This window comes from Triticum dicoccoides, chromosome 3A (genome assembly GCF_002162155.2).
Source record: "Triticum dicoccoides isolate Atlit2015 ecotype Zavitan chromosome 3A, WEW_v2.0, whole genome shotgun sequence".
Lineage (NCBI taxonomy): Eukaryota > Viridiplantae > Streptophyta > Magnoliopsida > Poales > Poaceae > Triticum > Triticum dicoccoides.
In genome coordinates, this window is record NC_041384.1 from 705929155 (window position 1) to 705943323 (window position 14169).

At 38.4% G+C, this 14169-nt stretch overlaps 1 protein-coding gene across 1 annotated transcript in view; it reads left to right on the forward strand.

Moving 5' to 3' along the window:
- Positions 1-14169, forward strand: part of LOC119273021 (ent-copalyl diphosphate synthase AN1, chloroplastic-like) — a 17636-nt gene that overhangs the window by 727 nt on the left and 2740 nt on the right. Inside the window, exons 2-14 of the mRNA XM_037554338.1 lie at positions 331-412; positions 6887-6966; positions 7100-7400; positions 7486-7669; positions 7777-7991; positions 8101-8221; positions 8340-8452; positions 8567-8793; positions 9187-9302; positions 9407-9505; positions 9606-9848; positions 11072-11198; positions 11349-11597. Coding sequence (XP_037410235.1) covers positions 331-412; positions 6887-6966; positions 7100-7400; positions 7486-7669; positions 7777-7991; positions 8101-8221; positions 8340-8452; positions 8567-8793; positions 9187-9302; positions 9407-9505; positions 9606-9848; positions 11072-11198; positions 11349-11597 — 2157 coding nt within the window. The remainder of the gene's footprint in view (positions 1-330; positions 413-6886; positions 6967-7099; positions 7401-7485; positions 7670-7776; positions 7992-8100; positions 8222-8339; positions 8453-8566; positions 8794-9186; positions 9303-9406; positions 9506-9605; positions 9849-11071; positions 11199-11348; positions 11598-14169) is intronic.

The following is a 14169-nucleotide window of genomic DNA, read 5'->3' on the forward strand; positions in this document are numbered from 1 at the left end:
GTACCAGCGCCGGAAGGAGATGAAGAAGTCAACAGGGGGGGGGGGCAGATTAGACGACTGGGGCTTGCTGTATCGGATGGACTAGGGCGCGACAGACTGAACTGTTGGCCTAGCGCGCCGGGGCCTAGCAGTGGCCATGTAATATTGTATATTGTCTTTAGCATGCATGACGATATGGGCGCAGAGATGTCCTTATCACACTAGAAGCGTCCATGTCTTTTGTCCACTACCGAGAGCTTCCCACAAGAGGAATCATTCCTTTCTCTCTTTTTGATTAGTTTGGAGATAGCTAACGGTTCTTGGCATGCGGTGACTGCTCTCTCTTTTTAGTTAAAATCTGTTGATCCTTTGCTTCTTCAGAAGGGTATTGATAGGCCAGCATTCCAGCAATTTCAAATACGATATGTGCATTGTAAGCGCCACACCATGTAACTAATATCCTGCCTAATATCAATGTGTAATTATGAAGCTACCTTATAGCTTACATCATTATAACACTAGGCTCTTGTATGAGAGCCCACTTCCCTTACTTTTTCACATCTCTCTTCTCCACATAGACAAAAATATTATAGCGTGCTATTTAAAATATTTGCTTATGTGCTTGGACCGAAGTCCCTTAGAGCAAGTAATAAATAAGCTTATTATGTAAGAAGGTTATAAGAGTTAGAATATTATTTTTCTGCTTACATGGAGGGGAGAGAAGAGGTGCCGGCTACATAATAAGAATCAGTTGCAGTACGTGCTCCTAGACACTATGTGAGAGTGGGAGGTGGGCCATGTATTAATAAAGTACCTCCTCCGATTCTTTTTTCTCTGCGCATAAATAGCATTCTGGATACCAAGGAGAGCCCTATTGGTTGTTTCTTGGACTGTTTTACCCTTGCGCATGCATGGAAAGCGCTGGACAATTTCAATTACTGCATGCAGTGGATTGGCTGGTCCTTACGGCTCATCTTATCTCTCCCAGGCGGGCAGTACGGGCCCGCTGCATGCCCTGATTCATTGGCTGATGTTTCGTTGCAGCTGCCAAAGCAATGCTAATTACTGCGGTCAAAGCAGGGTATGCTGGGAAACTTATCAAGGCACGCAGACTATTATAGAAAAAAAATCATAAAAAGTTATGCGCAGACTAAAGCTGGCTGTACTATTAACCATGCTCTTAACACATGACCTCTTCTAAACTAGCGTGCTATATAAAACCATGAGCATCATTCTGCAATAATGGATTATAGTCCTCAAGCATAGCATGGTACTAGTGTGGATCCTTCAGAGCTACCTTGTACAAAGAGGGATATGGTTAGGGGAAGAGGTGGTGGTGTTCATGTCAAAAAGCTGCTTAGGTTGCAAAAATCCTGAATTTCCTCGCGGCACATAGTTGTCCCCACCCTTTTGACTTGTTCGTGCTCAAGGGAGAATGGACATGTTGGTGGCGGTGAAGCTAGACGATAGAATAGGCAAACTAGAGGCCGAGGATCATCAATTTGGTTGAGATGGACATGTTGTGGGCTTTGATGGTGTGGTAGTGTGGAGCTAGGGAGAATGGAATGACCATCACCGGTGTAGGGTAGAAGAGCTTTGGTAGAGCAGTGCCAATCTAGGGATTTGAGATATAGAATTGGGGAATTTGGGTGGAGGACGTCGGATGCATTTTCTGCCCGACGCACGTTTTGATCAAGTTGCTCCCACCGGCCGGCCCAAGTCCATGGATCAACCTTTCTTTATTTTCGCGAGTCCGTATGCTGAAATGCACATGCGGGCCAAGTTAGTTTATGTGCAGAATAGCAACTCGATTAATAGTTGTTCGGTGGTACCACGTGTAAACGCGGGATCTTTTTGTTTTCAAGAAAAGAGAAGGTACATATATACCACAATTGTTTGTGAGAAACAGAAGCACAAGAAGAATCTTACTTATGTCTGAAAGAGGCGAGGTCTGTAGAGCCGCGCGGTCCAGTCTTGGCGTCATTAACTAAATTCAGATCCGGTTGGCCTGTCTTAAGGATTCGTTCCTATTGGATGCAATATATTGTATGGCGACGACGCGGCCGCAGAGTCAGAGATGTCCCGATCTCTCTCGCTGCAAGCGACCAAGGCTTTTGTCCACTACCGCGAGCATCCCCCAAGAGGAATCATCCCCTTCCCTCCTTCTGATTGGTTTGGAGATGGCTAACGGCTCTTGCCACGCGGTAGCTGCCCTCTTTTTTTAGTCAATAATCTCTTCACTGATTAAGCAGCATCTTTCCCTTTGCCTCTTCGGAAGGGTATTAATAGCCCAGCATCCCAGCGATTTCAAGTACGATACGTGCATTGCGAGGGCCACACCATGCAACTCCATCCACCGCCGGCGAGGGCATCTGGCATCTTCGGTTCACGGCGGTGCGCTCTTCTGCAAGGTCACCTCCATTCTACCATGTTTCCGCATGCTCTAGTTTATATTTAAGAATGTGATATTTGGTACACGTGTGCCATATAAGCAAAACTGTCACACCTCTACTTTTTTTCATTTTAAAATACCACACGATCTCCCGTCCTTTAACCCCGCCTCCTCCCAAATGACCCCGGAGTCTCGCCCGAGAAACCTGTTTCTCCCGCACATCTCGCGCGCCCACCCCCGAGAAAACTGTCACTTCTTCACGTCTACCACATGATTTCTCCTCAGGACAAAGTTACCATGATATTCGTATGCAAGTCATCAGGCATGTGTTGTGTAACTTACCATACTATTTACATAGAACGTACCAAATACTATGCTTCAACAACTACACCCCTTCAAAGTCACCACTGTATTTTATACACAAGTTAGAAGGTTTTCGATGTGTAAAATACCGTGGTACTTACACATAAGTTATCAGGGTATATGTACATCAACCTCCCCCTGGTCAAAGTTACCATGAGGGATTGTACATGAGTTACCGGGTCTACAGTTCGTATATTATCATGTTACTTGCACCTAAAAACCTGAGTGTGTTTCGGTAGCATTTTCCATAGGTCAAAAATTACCACGATGTTTTTGCGTAACTTATCACGCCTATAGCACGTGTGCCCCTCATGACACTAAACATTATGTCACTTTCTCGTGGCACGCCATGTGTTGTGTTCATCCAAGAGGCCCACGCGCGAGGCGAGTGTATGTCTTTAACAACTTATTTTCCTTTGATAAAAAAGATACCATCATGTTTATATTGCAAGTTATCGGTTATGCGGTGCTTATATTATCATGTTATTTACACGAAAATTATTGGGGATGTTTTGAACAACTTTTTCCTGGGAGAAAAAGTTATCATGGTGATTCTAGGTAACTTATCAAGCCTGTAGTGCTTAAAATATCATGTTATTTATACTAAATTTATTAGGGGTATGTTTCAGCAAATTCTCCCCATGGGTCAGAAACTTATCATGGTGTTTAGTTATCGCATTGCATATATTTTCATGCTATTTACACATAAAAATGTTAGGGGAGGGAGGTATACTACCGTGCTATTTACACAGAAGATATCGGAGTACCTTTTCAAAAAAAATCCCTACGGTCAAAGTTATCATGGTGTTTCTACCTCAGTTATCAGATGTGCCCTGCGTATATTACCATCTATTTACACACATAAATAATCGGGTATCTTTTCAATTTATCTTCCCCAATGGTTAATGTTACCACGATGTTTGTATCTAAATTATCAGGTCTATAGCGTGAATGTTATCGTGCTATTTACAGAAATTATCGGGGGCGGGTTCAACAAATTTATTCCCAATGATCAAAGTTACCATGATGCTTGAAACAAAAAAAAAAATCAGTGCTAACATATTAAAGGCAAAAACGTGTCAAAAACAGTATTTCCCTTAGCTTGTTCAACAATCAGTGTCATAGGTGAGGTGGTTAGTTCCCTTTGTTGATTACCTGCAAATCAGAGATCAAATCCTAGTCCAAGCATTATTTTTGCCCGAACATTGGGAAGTCGCGTGGGGCCATAATTGACGATTAAGAAAATTAGGGAGTCACGAGCGGGAGATCCGGAGGCGTGCAGGAGAGGAAAGAAATCGGGAGGGAGGTCGGGGAGGACGTGCGGGAAAGGAAGGAGATTGGGAGGCATGTGGCAGTTTCACAATCTGGCACACGGTTGCCATATACATATTTCGTTATATTTATGTTATCCTCTTGTATCATATATGCGGTGACGAGGATGGTTTTGTGCATGCATGCGACAGCCTCCTCCAAAAAATAAGAAAAATAAATCCGAATGTGAATTCAAGTTACTTGTTTGAGATGGAGTCAAAAGAAAAATCATCTCGTTAAATGTCAAATCTATCACAACAAACCAGACAGACCCAGATATTCATTGATGTCAAGTTCCCAGAGCAGTCGTTTTGATGCCGAGCTCTGCTGGTCCTGCTATTTTCAATCTTTTCAAAACAATAATAATAATAATAATAATAATAATAATAATAATAATAATAATAATAATAATCATATTTTGAAAATTTAGAAAATTCTGACATAGGTGTGACCTACGTACTTCTAATTTTGTATTAACATATGTTTTTATATGTGACTTGTGCAATTAAACAAATGTGGGTTTATAACAATACATCTTCTATGGACCCATATTTTTTATTTTCTTTAGTTCTGAAGTAATCATTTTTTGATGAAATTTACAGTTATGTATTTCATGGTGCATATTTACTTGTGAAACAAAATTTAAAATTGTTTGAACCTTTGAAGTGTAGTTTTTCATTTTAAAAATGAGACCCAAGGCACCCGGGTTCATTTTTTGCAATTTCTATCAAGTTGCCCCTTACCCCTTTCTCTTTTGCAGTTAAACAATCAGATTCATGCCTAGTCCGCAGCAAATATGCTACCACTGTTTTGATGGAGCCCGCTAGCACGCGCTCGGCGAGGTGGATGGTTCATGCCACTTATGTTTCCCATGCTGAAGGCACTAAAGGTATTACTTGATTTGGACTAAGAATGTAAAAAAAAAAGATGTAAGCCTGTGTATGTTAGGCAACATATTTGAATTTGATGATGCTGGTACTTAAATTATATTATTTAAATAGTTATAAACTAGTCTTGAAAAAAATCTCAATATTATTGACGCAAAAATAACCGATCATATCTTTAATTTCAATTCAAAGTTTAATATGTACTTCGAGTAACAAACGAAAAAGGGAAGTCTTTATTCATATCAATCTGTCTTTTTTCTTCCTATCGACAGATACTATCTTAGTTCTCGTGGTTGCAGGGTCATTCGTCATATTATACACCCTATTTTAATATATTTGTCTAGGATTATTTAGTGAGCATGTGTACTGTATTTTCCCCTCATATCGTAGCACATGTCTCGTGTGCTTTAGTCTTCCGAAACGTGTCCACTAATTTCTCCTCCGGCCAACCCTCGCCTTTCTTTATATTCACTTTGCCCATGAGCACATGATGCCCTTGGGATAGTGGCGCTAGCAGCCAACGTGCATTTCTTTCGAGGAGCTAACGTACTTGTAGTGGAGGGCAAAATTTTCCTCTAAGGCTCCACCTTGCGCCAGTGCTAAGTTATGCTATATACAAAAAAACTAATTTGGTGGTGTAATTAAGGAGGAGAGCCTACAAGTAATATATAAAATTAACAAAGCTTAGTTATAACAAATTAAACTAAGCCCTCTGTATTGGGAAGTTCAGTTAAGCTTATAAAAGTACTAAGCACATGCTCTAACCACTCGTGCATTGGGAGGGGTCTGCGTAACTTGGGTTAACATTCAGTCTATGACTAGAACTTAATGATCACTCCATGGGTTCCCTAAGAAAACCACTCCATGGATGCCGCTACAATATCCTGAGACCTAAAACTTGTAAAATATGCTTTTTATGAATTGAAACCACATGCATTTACAATCCATGTTGTTTTCCAATACGATGGCACAATGATTCTTAGTGATATGATTATCGGTGGAGTCACCATAAGTTTATCGGCTAAATTCCTTAGTCAACTTTCCCCAATCTCAAGCTATTTATGTTGGGAAGTTGTATGTGTGACATGTTAGCCAAATGTTGATCGATCATCTTGTTACCATGATAAATAATCAATGGTCTCACTTTCATTAGCATGTTAAGTCAAGATTTGAATTGATAGTAGGCTCCTTTATGCGATGATCACATACCCACCTACAAAACATGCAACTAACAAAACTTACTATCTATCTACTACTCCTATAAAAGCACGAGTGTAGTAGATTCACACTATCTCAGCCATCAAACCACATAATCTAAGGGTCCAAATCGCCTCAATGTTGAGTACCTCCACATTTAGCATGTAGTTAATGATATACCTAATATCAACATTAATGCTAAGCACATAATTAATATCATACCTAATAGAGACATGCAATTAATACCCATCTAACATCCATGCACATTGCATGTACACAGTTACTAGTAGTTTATTTTTTGGATGTCTATGGTACTGTCTTTTTTTTCATTTAACTTCTCAGCTCCATCGTGTAGATACTGTTAAAGTACCTAATACAATGCTTAGAGGATTTTATCCATTCAACTAATTTCAAAAAATTGTATTTAACATTGAAACTAATTTGGTTGCTAGTGGCACAAGTTTTTTCAATATTCCATGGAACAAAAAAGTTCTCATCGGTATCGGTCAACGTATTCCCCCCAACACTAGAGTTCCATAGGATATTGCACGGATTCTAACATAATAATTGGAAAATAAGGGTAAATGATGTTCTAGCTTAGGTTGGGTTTGATGGTGGTTAGTGTGGATTCATGCATTGTTACTCTATGTAAGCAAAATTTATGTTTACTTGATGCCTTATGGTGGATATGTCATGTTAACTTGTGATGTTTTCTACTATTGAACTTGAAAGTGAGTATATTTCACTATAGTTGCAGGGTTACAAACCAATCCAATGAAAGAGGAGACTCGGATCACCAAACAACCAGAGAAACCACTTTACTTTGATGACCATGAAGTAATTCCCAAGGCAAACTTCTAATTCTATAGTGATTTCATTTACTTCTGGATAAAAAGCTTTCTATAGTTATAATGAATAACTGACCGACTATCAATTTGTTACTTACCATGCCAATCTATATTTCCAACAGGTTCCAGAAGTAGATTTTCTGCCTCTAATTTATCAAGTAAGGGCAATGCTAAGATCAATGAATGATGGGGAGATCAGCATCTCAGCATACGACACTGCTTGGGTTGCCCTAGTGCCAAGGCTAGATGGTGGCGATGGACCCCAATTCATGACGTCTGTCAATTGGATCATCAACAACCAGCTACCTGACAACTCGTGGGGCGACGCGGCCTTGTTCTCTGCCTATGACCGAATGATGAACACTCTTGCTTGTGTTGTAGCACTAACAAAGTGGTCTCTTGAACCTAGCAAATGCAAGAAAGGTAGTGTGAAGTCACATATATTTTCAAATAGACAACTGATCATTGATGGACTCCTATGCTTTGCTATTGACCATTTGGTGTTTAGGACTCTCATTTCTTGAGGACAATATGTGGAGGTTAACGAAAGAAGATCTAGAGCCAATGCCCGTTGGTTTTGAGATTGCATTCCCTTCTCTCATAGAAGCTGCTAGGAGCCTGGGGATTGAATTTCCATATGAACACAATGCTTTGCAAAGCATATATTATAACCGAGAAGTGAAGCTTAATTTGTACGCATCATGTTGAACTAATCAGTTGTAGAATACGATGCATCACTTTTTCCTTTGTTTCCATCAGGAAATTTTCCTCACTAATTTCTTATGGTGCTACAATGCAGGATTCCAAAGGATCTGATGCACAACATTCTGACATCATTTCTATATAGTCTTGAAGGGATGCTTGGATTGGATTGGCAAAAGCTCTTGAAGCTAAAATCCTCTGACGGTTCCTTCTTGTGTTCTCCTTCAGCCACTGCTTATGCTCTTATGCAAACTGGTGACAACAAATGCTTCGAGTATATCAGCATGATAGTCAAGAAATTTAATGGAGGCGGTAAGACGTCCATAGCATCAGATTTATTAAATTTTATGATGTAGCACACTCTATTAAATTGCCATTTTGTAATATGTGATCTCACATTGTTCTTCTTGACCATCTCCAGTTCCCAATGTTTACCCAGTTGATCTTTTTGAGCACCTCTGGGCCGTTGATCGATTGGAGCGTCTTGGGATCTCACGATACTTTGAACGAGAGATTGAATATTGCATGGATTATGTCAAAAGGTTTTTCTTTATATATATTTTGTTAGCATATTTTTTATTTCAGGACCGCAGTATAGTAATGCTAGACTTGAGGTACTTTATGAGGAAAGAGTTATTTAGCTCCCTTTTCACTATGTAGGTATTGGACAGAAGAAGGGATATGCTGGGCTAGAAATTCAAATGTAGCAGATTTGGATGACACATCTATGGCTTTCCGACTACTACGACTACATGGATATGATGTCTCCCCAAGTAGAACACAATTTTCCCTCTTACATTAACAATGAAGTTGTATTTCTTGATAACAATGTTGTACTTACTCTATAGATTTCTCTAATTTTGTGCATCAAATATTTTGTTATGCAGGTGTGTTTAAGCATTTTGAGAAGGATGGGGAGTTTTTTTGTTTAGTGGGACAATCAAGTCAGGCAATCACTGGGATGTATAACATGAATAGGGCTGCTCAAATAAGTTTTCCTGGAGAGGATATCTTGCAGCATGCTAGGGCTTTCTCATATAAATATCTTAGAGAAAGAGAAGCCCAAGGCACAGTTTGTGATAAATGGATCATTTCTAAGGATCTACCTGGTGAGGTAATAAGTCTACTACTAGAAATTGAGGTTTATATATGCTTCATAACACTTGTATAATTCATATTGTTTGAACAATATAAAAGTGTTAAGAATTTAGAGAGAATCCATGCATCATTGGGTGGATTTACACAAGAAACATTAAGTGAGATTGTTCACAATATTGCACGTAGACGACATACAATATATATAGTTCTAACAGAGAATACAATTGCTAGTTAGTATAGTCTTACCAAATGTGAGTATAATCTAAGATTCATGTCAGTTTCTCAATAATATATGGTATTCTTTTGCCATTTCTATTTTTAGGAAGTCTCAAGCACATATATTATCTTGTTTACATAAAAATGACCTTCTGTAGACATGATAAAAATAATGTTGTTGGTTGATTGATAGGTACAATACACGCTGGACTTTCCTTGGTATGCAAACTTGCCACGTTTAGAAGCAAGAACTTATCTGGATCAATATGGTGGTAGTGATGACGTATGGATCGGAAAGACATTATACAGGTGAAAGTTATTACTATATTAAAAAATTATACTTTTTTGTGTTGCATATTTCTTTAGCAAGGATAACGTAAATTTACCCATAAATTATGAATCACTTTTGGCAGGATGCCACTTGTCAATAATAATACCTATCTTGAGTTGGCAAGACTTGATTTCAATAGTTGCCAAGTTCTACATCAGCTTGAGTGGCATGGTTTGCAAAAGTACGTAGTAGTCCCACATACATTTTATTTTCTCTTATCTTATTTTCCTACATGAATTTAGCTTAAAAATTCTAAAATTTGTTGGCATTATATTTTGTAGATGGTTTACTAGGAGCGGGCTCAAGGTTTTTCAGGTGGCGCCAGAAGATGTTTTAAGAACGTATTTTTTAGCCGTTGCTAGCATTTTTGAACCAAGCCGTGCCAATGAGCGATTTGCATGGACCACAGTGTCAGTGCTTGCCAACACTATTTCAACACACATTCATAGCAACTTTACGAGAAAGGAAAGGATGGTACAATTTTTACAGCATGGCCCCCATGAACAAAATGATGACCCATCATGGTGAGTATATCAACCAAGCATGACTGAGCATTCCGGTCCAATGTTGAATCAACGTGCCAGATGATAATGTTTTGGCATGGGTCGCTTTGGTTTCTTTCCCTCTCACTAACAAATATGGAAACACATATGATAATGTGATACTTGCATTGGCTTAGTTGTACTATGGATGATATCATAATGTTGTCAAATTAAATTAAAAATGTGTGTTGTGATTAAATCGGCACCACCGCTATATTTCATAGATTATGGAAGCATACAACTTTTCATTTGTAAACCTAGAGTAAACATGATTAATTATAACATTTTTCATATCAAACATGTTTCATACTATACAAGACAAGTTGGTGCATATGCCATCACTTATTTACTCATTGGATTCAATATCTAACTAATCCATATGTGTTTGTTAAACTGGTTTAGATCAATTTATACAACTCACTATATATAGCACAAGAAATGAAAGGAAGGATCAACTTTGAATTTGATCCATCCGCTCTTTCCTATCAATGGAATAGTAGAAACCATGTATCATTTGTGTTTTGCGGCTTCACATTCATTCCCTCTAGCAGAATACCATGAAAATATCAAAACGAATTAATCCATTTTTGGTGTATAATATGCCATCTATCAATTTGACCACACACTAAAAGCTCGCTCTATTATGGTAAATTTATTCCATACTGCCACATTATGGTGTAAAAAATGTCTCCTGATATTCACCATCTTTGGAAGTAATTGCTATTCTCGAGCAAAATTTTAAGTTATTCCTCCCAGTCCTTGTTAGCTAGTGCATTAGACTCACACAAAAGCTTATTAATCATTTTTGTTAGAATGGTCCAAAGATAATCAATTTACTAATGCCTTACGTGCATTCACTTATCATTCCTAATGTTTTGTGAGACTAATATTATTTTAATTTAGATATTTTATATTTGTATTGGAAGTTGATATTTGAGCAATATGGCATGCATGCATGGTACCTTAAACTCTGCAAAATCTAAGCACCTTAATCTTGACATTGTCATGTTATTGTTGCTATTGTGTAAATCAACACAATTACTCACTAGTTCTTTCATTATTGCATTAAGGAAATTCATTTCAGATGGTACTCCATTCCATGATAGAAGTATTAAGTTTCACGGTAGCTAAACCTATGCTTGTTATACAACCTATTATGTAATAGCAAATCCAAAGTAGTGATCTAACGAAAACCATGCATTTAGGTTTAAAGGAAATACAAAAGACGATATTCTTGCAAGTGCACTTCAACAACTTATTGATACTTTAGCACAAGAGGCACTACCTTCGCGCGAAGGACCAAACTACATACACAATCTCTTACGATGTGCTGTAAGTTAAAAAAGCGCTGCTCAATTTGCAAGTTATTACAACATCTTATCAAACATATATTTTAATATTATTCTTTGAACTTCTAGTAGAACTAGTTTTTTACAATGTTATATCAGATATATATTCTAATACCATTCTTTGAAATTTTAGTGGAATGAATGGATGATCGAACAGATATACACTGATGATGACAAATATACAAAATCTAGTGTTATGCAACAAGGGTCGTGCGTGGTTAACGGAAAACAAACATGTTTGCTTCTTGTTAAAGTTATTGAGATTTGTGCTGGACGAACTGGTGAAATACAATCCATGATAAACAATGTGCATGGTGCTCGGTTCATTCAACTTGCATCCTCTATTTATGACAATCTTCACCATAAGCAGTTACTTTCTCAGGTAAACCCCTACTACTTAATAACTTTCATGCCACATCGTGTGTGATGCCAGAATGATTACATTATTTCCCTCTAAAATGGATCAAAAATGTAATATGGTTGGGTATATGCATCTTAGGACGCAGTAGATGCTGGTAATAAAAGGCTCCATTATTTAAAGAAAACAATGTAAAAGTTGTACCAGTTACCTTTACCTGTTTGGGATACCTGCAATAGATGCGTCTTCCATGTCTGGCCTTGTGAGCTACTCTTAAACTTAAGGGATATGCTTTTTTAACCATCGAACTTTTTTAACCATCGATGGATACTCTAACTGTCCCAGAAATATTGAGTTTACTTGATCAAAATTGGAGGTTAAGATAGCTTGAATTTTTCGCTGGGATTAGACTTACGTTTTATTCAAAAATTCCAGCTAACTCTCTCTCAAACAAAAGAAAAATGAATCTAATTAGTCTGTTGTAAATTTTCTGCTGCACTTGTGCACATAAGTTATTCATTTAACCGTCACAACCACAAATGCCAAATTTTCAACTCCTAGCAAGAAGAAAAGGAAGTTCACTTGGTTAAATGGAACCATGGTTCGCCTACCTTGAAATTGATGTACCAGGAGGCTAGGAGGATGCCTTTAGATGTTTGGTTTTGGTGAGCCACCAATAAAAGCTTGCTGATGGGATGCAAAGACTAAGGTAAAGAATTGTCAACTGTTTAAGTGTGGTAGAAGGTTATGCCTACTGTACTGCCAGCTTAAATATAATGCCTATTTCATCAAAAAGAAAAATGTAATGCCTAAGATCCACTATCCTGAACCATCTTAGAACAATTACTGCTGTCGATATTTTTTAGTTTCAAACTTCAAAATGATAGCTATACTGTTCTGAATTTTTAGGATATCAGCAGTTGTTCAAGAGATTTTTCCAAAAATTCAAGCAATTGTACCAAATTTTGAAAGAGATTTTTCCAATTTATATTTAAATAGAATTGGGGTATATACCTTGGAATCCTCCTAATGGAAACAGCACTAACTGGCGTCTCTATTTCAGCTGTGGCCCCGGGCAAGAATTGTACCAATTGTTTCCCTGTAAATACAAGTAAAGAAGGTTCACTATAAATAACAGTATGTGATGAGCATGTCAAAGGTTGCATAGTGGAGTCCTCTTGATATATACTATTCACAACAATGTGCGTGCTAGAACACCATTACCGCACGGTTCATGGCAAGCTGCTTACGTGAGTCTGAACCCCGTTCCCCTGAATCTGTCGGGATTTGTGGGGTTAATGGAACCAATGTTTGTCATTATAAGTTATGAAAGGCTATTATTGTACCCAACTTGTTTAATGCAGCAATGTGCGATGCTAGAACACCATTATCATCAGTGGTGAGATGTTATTCTCTACCAGTTGGTAGAAGATCGAACTCATAGGCAGAAACGTTGATGACCAAGAGAGCAATAAGACGGAATTGTTTCGATCAAGCGGTGTAAATACTGATCATGCACTCAATCAAACCTACTCAGTTCATCTTAAACTGGGAAATAAAGATAATCTTTTCATGCACCACATTTTACAATGAAGTCGTCAAAAACGCCTCTACAGAATACAACTAAGTACAAAGGTTACTACTCACCTTGTCAGCTTTGAGCTTTGGGGACCAACTGGAATAAGACCTGCAGAGAGCAAAAAGGTATTATAGTCATCCGTAGCGAAGAGATGTTGCATGAAGTATAACATCTTGTATCTGCTGTATTGCTAGTTGCTACAAATGATCAAAAGAAGATAAAGTAAAATAGTAAACCAATGAGAGCAACAAAGGCAAGCAGGACTACCACCAATCTGAACATTACAACTTAGAGCCTAGATCTTGTCAAATGCACACCAAAAGGCCCTTGTTATTCACACAACATGAAATAGGGCATGGACAAATCAAACTTTATGACAACAGATTGCATTCAACAAGTACTGTAGTGTATGAAAAAATGCAACATAAGCATAGATCATACACTATGTAACTAGCAGCCAATCAGACATATCCAGTGTTTGTTTATTGCATGCCCTGATGAAACAGAAATGAAGTCCTATCTGTTGGCAAGAACTAGACAAAGCAAACAATCCTACCCCAGATATTCAAGCATGTGCAACCTATTCTACATTCTCCGTTCCACACAAGCCAGAAATGGGGGAAACAGCAAGGTGCTTGCATACTCTGCGAAGATATGTTGTATTTAGTATAGCATCTTACATATGATGTATTTCTACAATTGATCACATTAAGATAAAATAAAGTAGTAAACCAATGAGACCAATAGTGGCAGTCAGGATTGGTGCCAATATGAGCATTACAATTTAGAGCCTAGGTCTTGTCAGATGCACACCAAAATACCCTAGTTACTAGCATGGCATGAAATGGAATAGTGACAGGCCACAGATTATGACAGCAGATTGCACTTCACAGGTTGGGTAGGGTGTGAAAATTGCAACATAAGCGGGTGGGGTTAGGGTTACCTCCTCGTAGAGAGGCAGGGGTCGAGGCGGCGGGGCAGCGTCCGGGCGGCGGGGTCGGGGCGGCATCCGGGGCG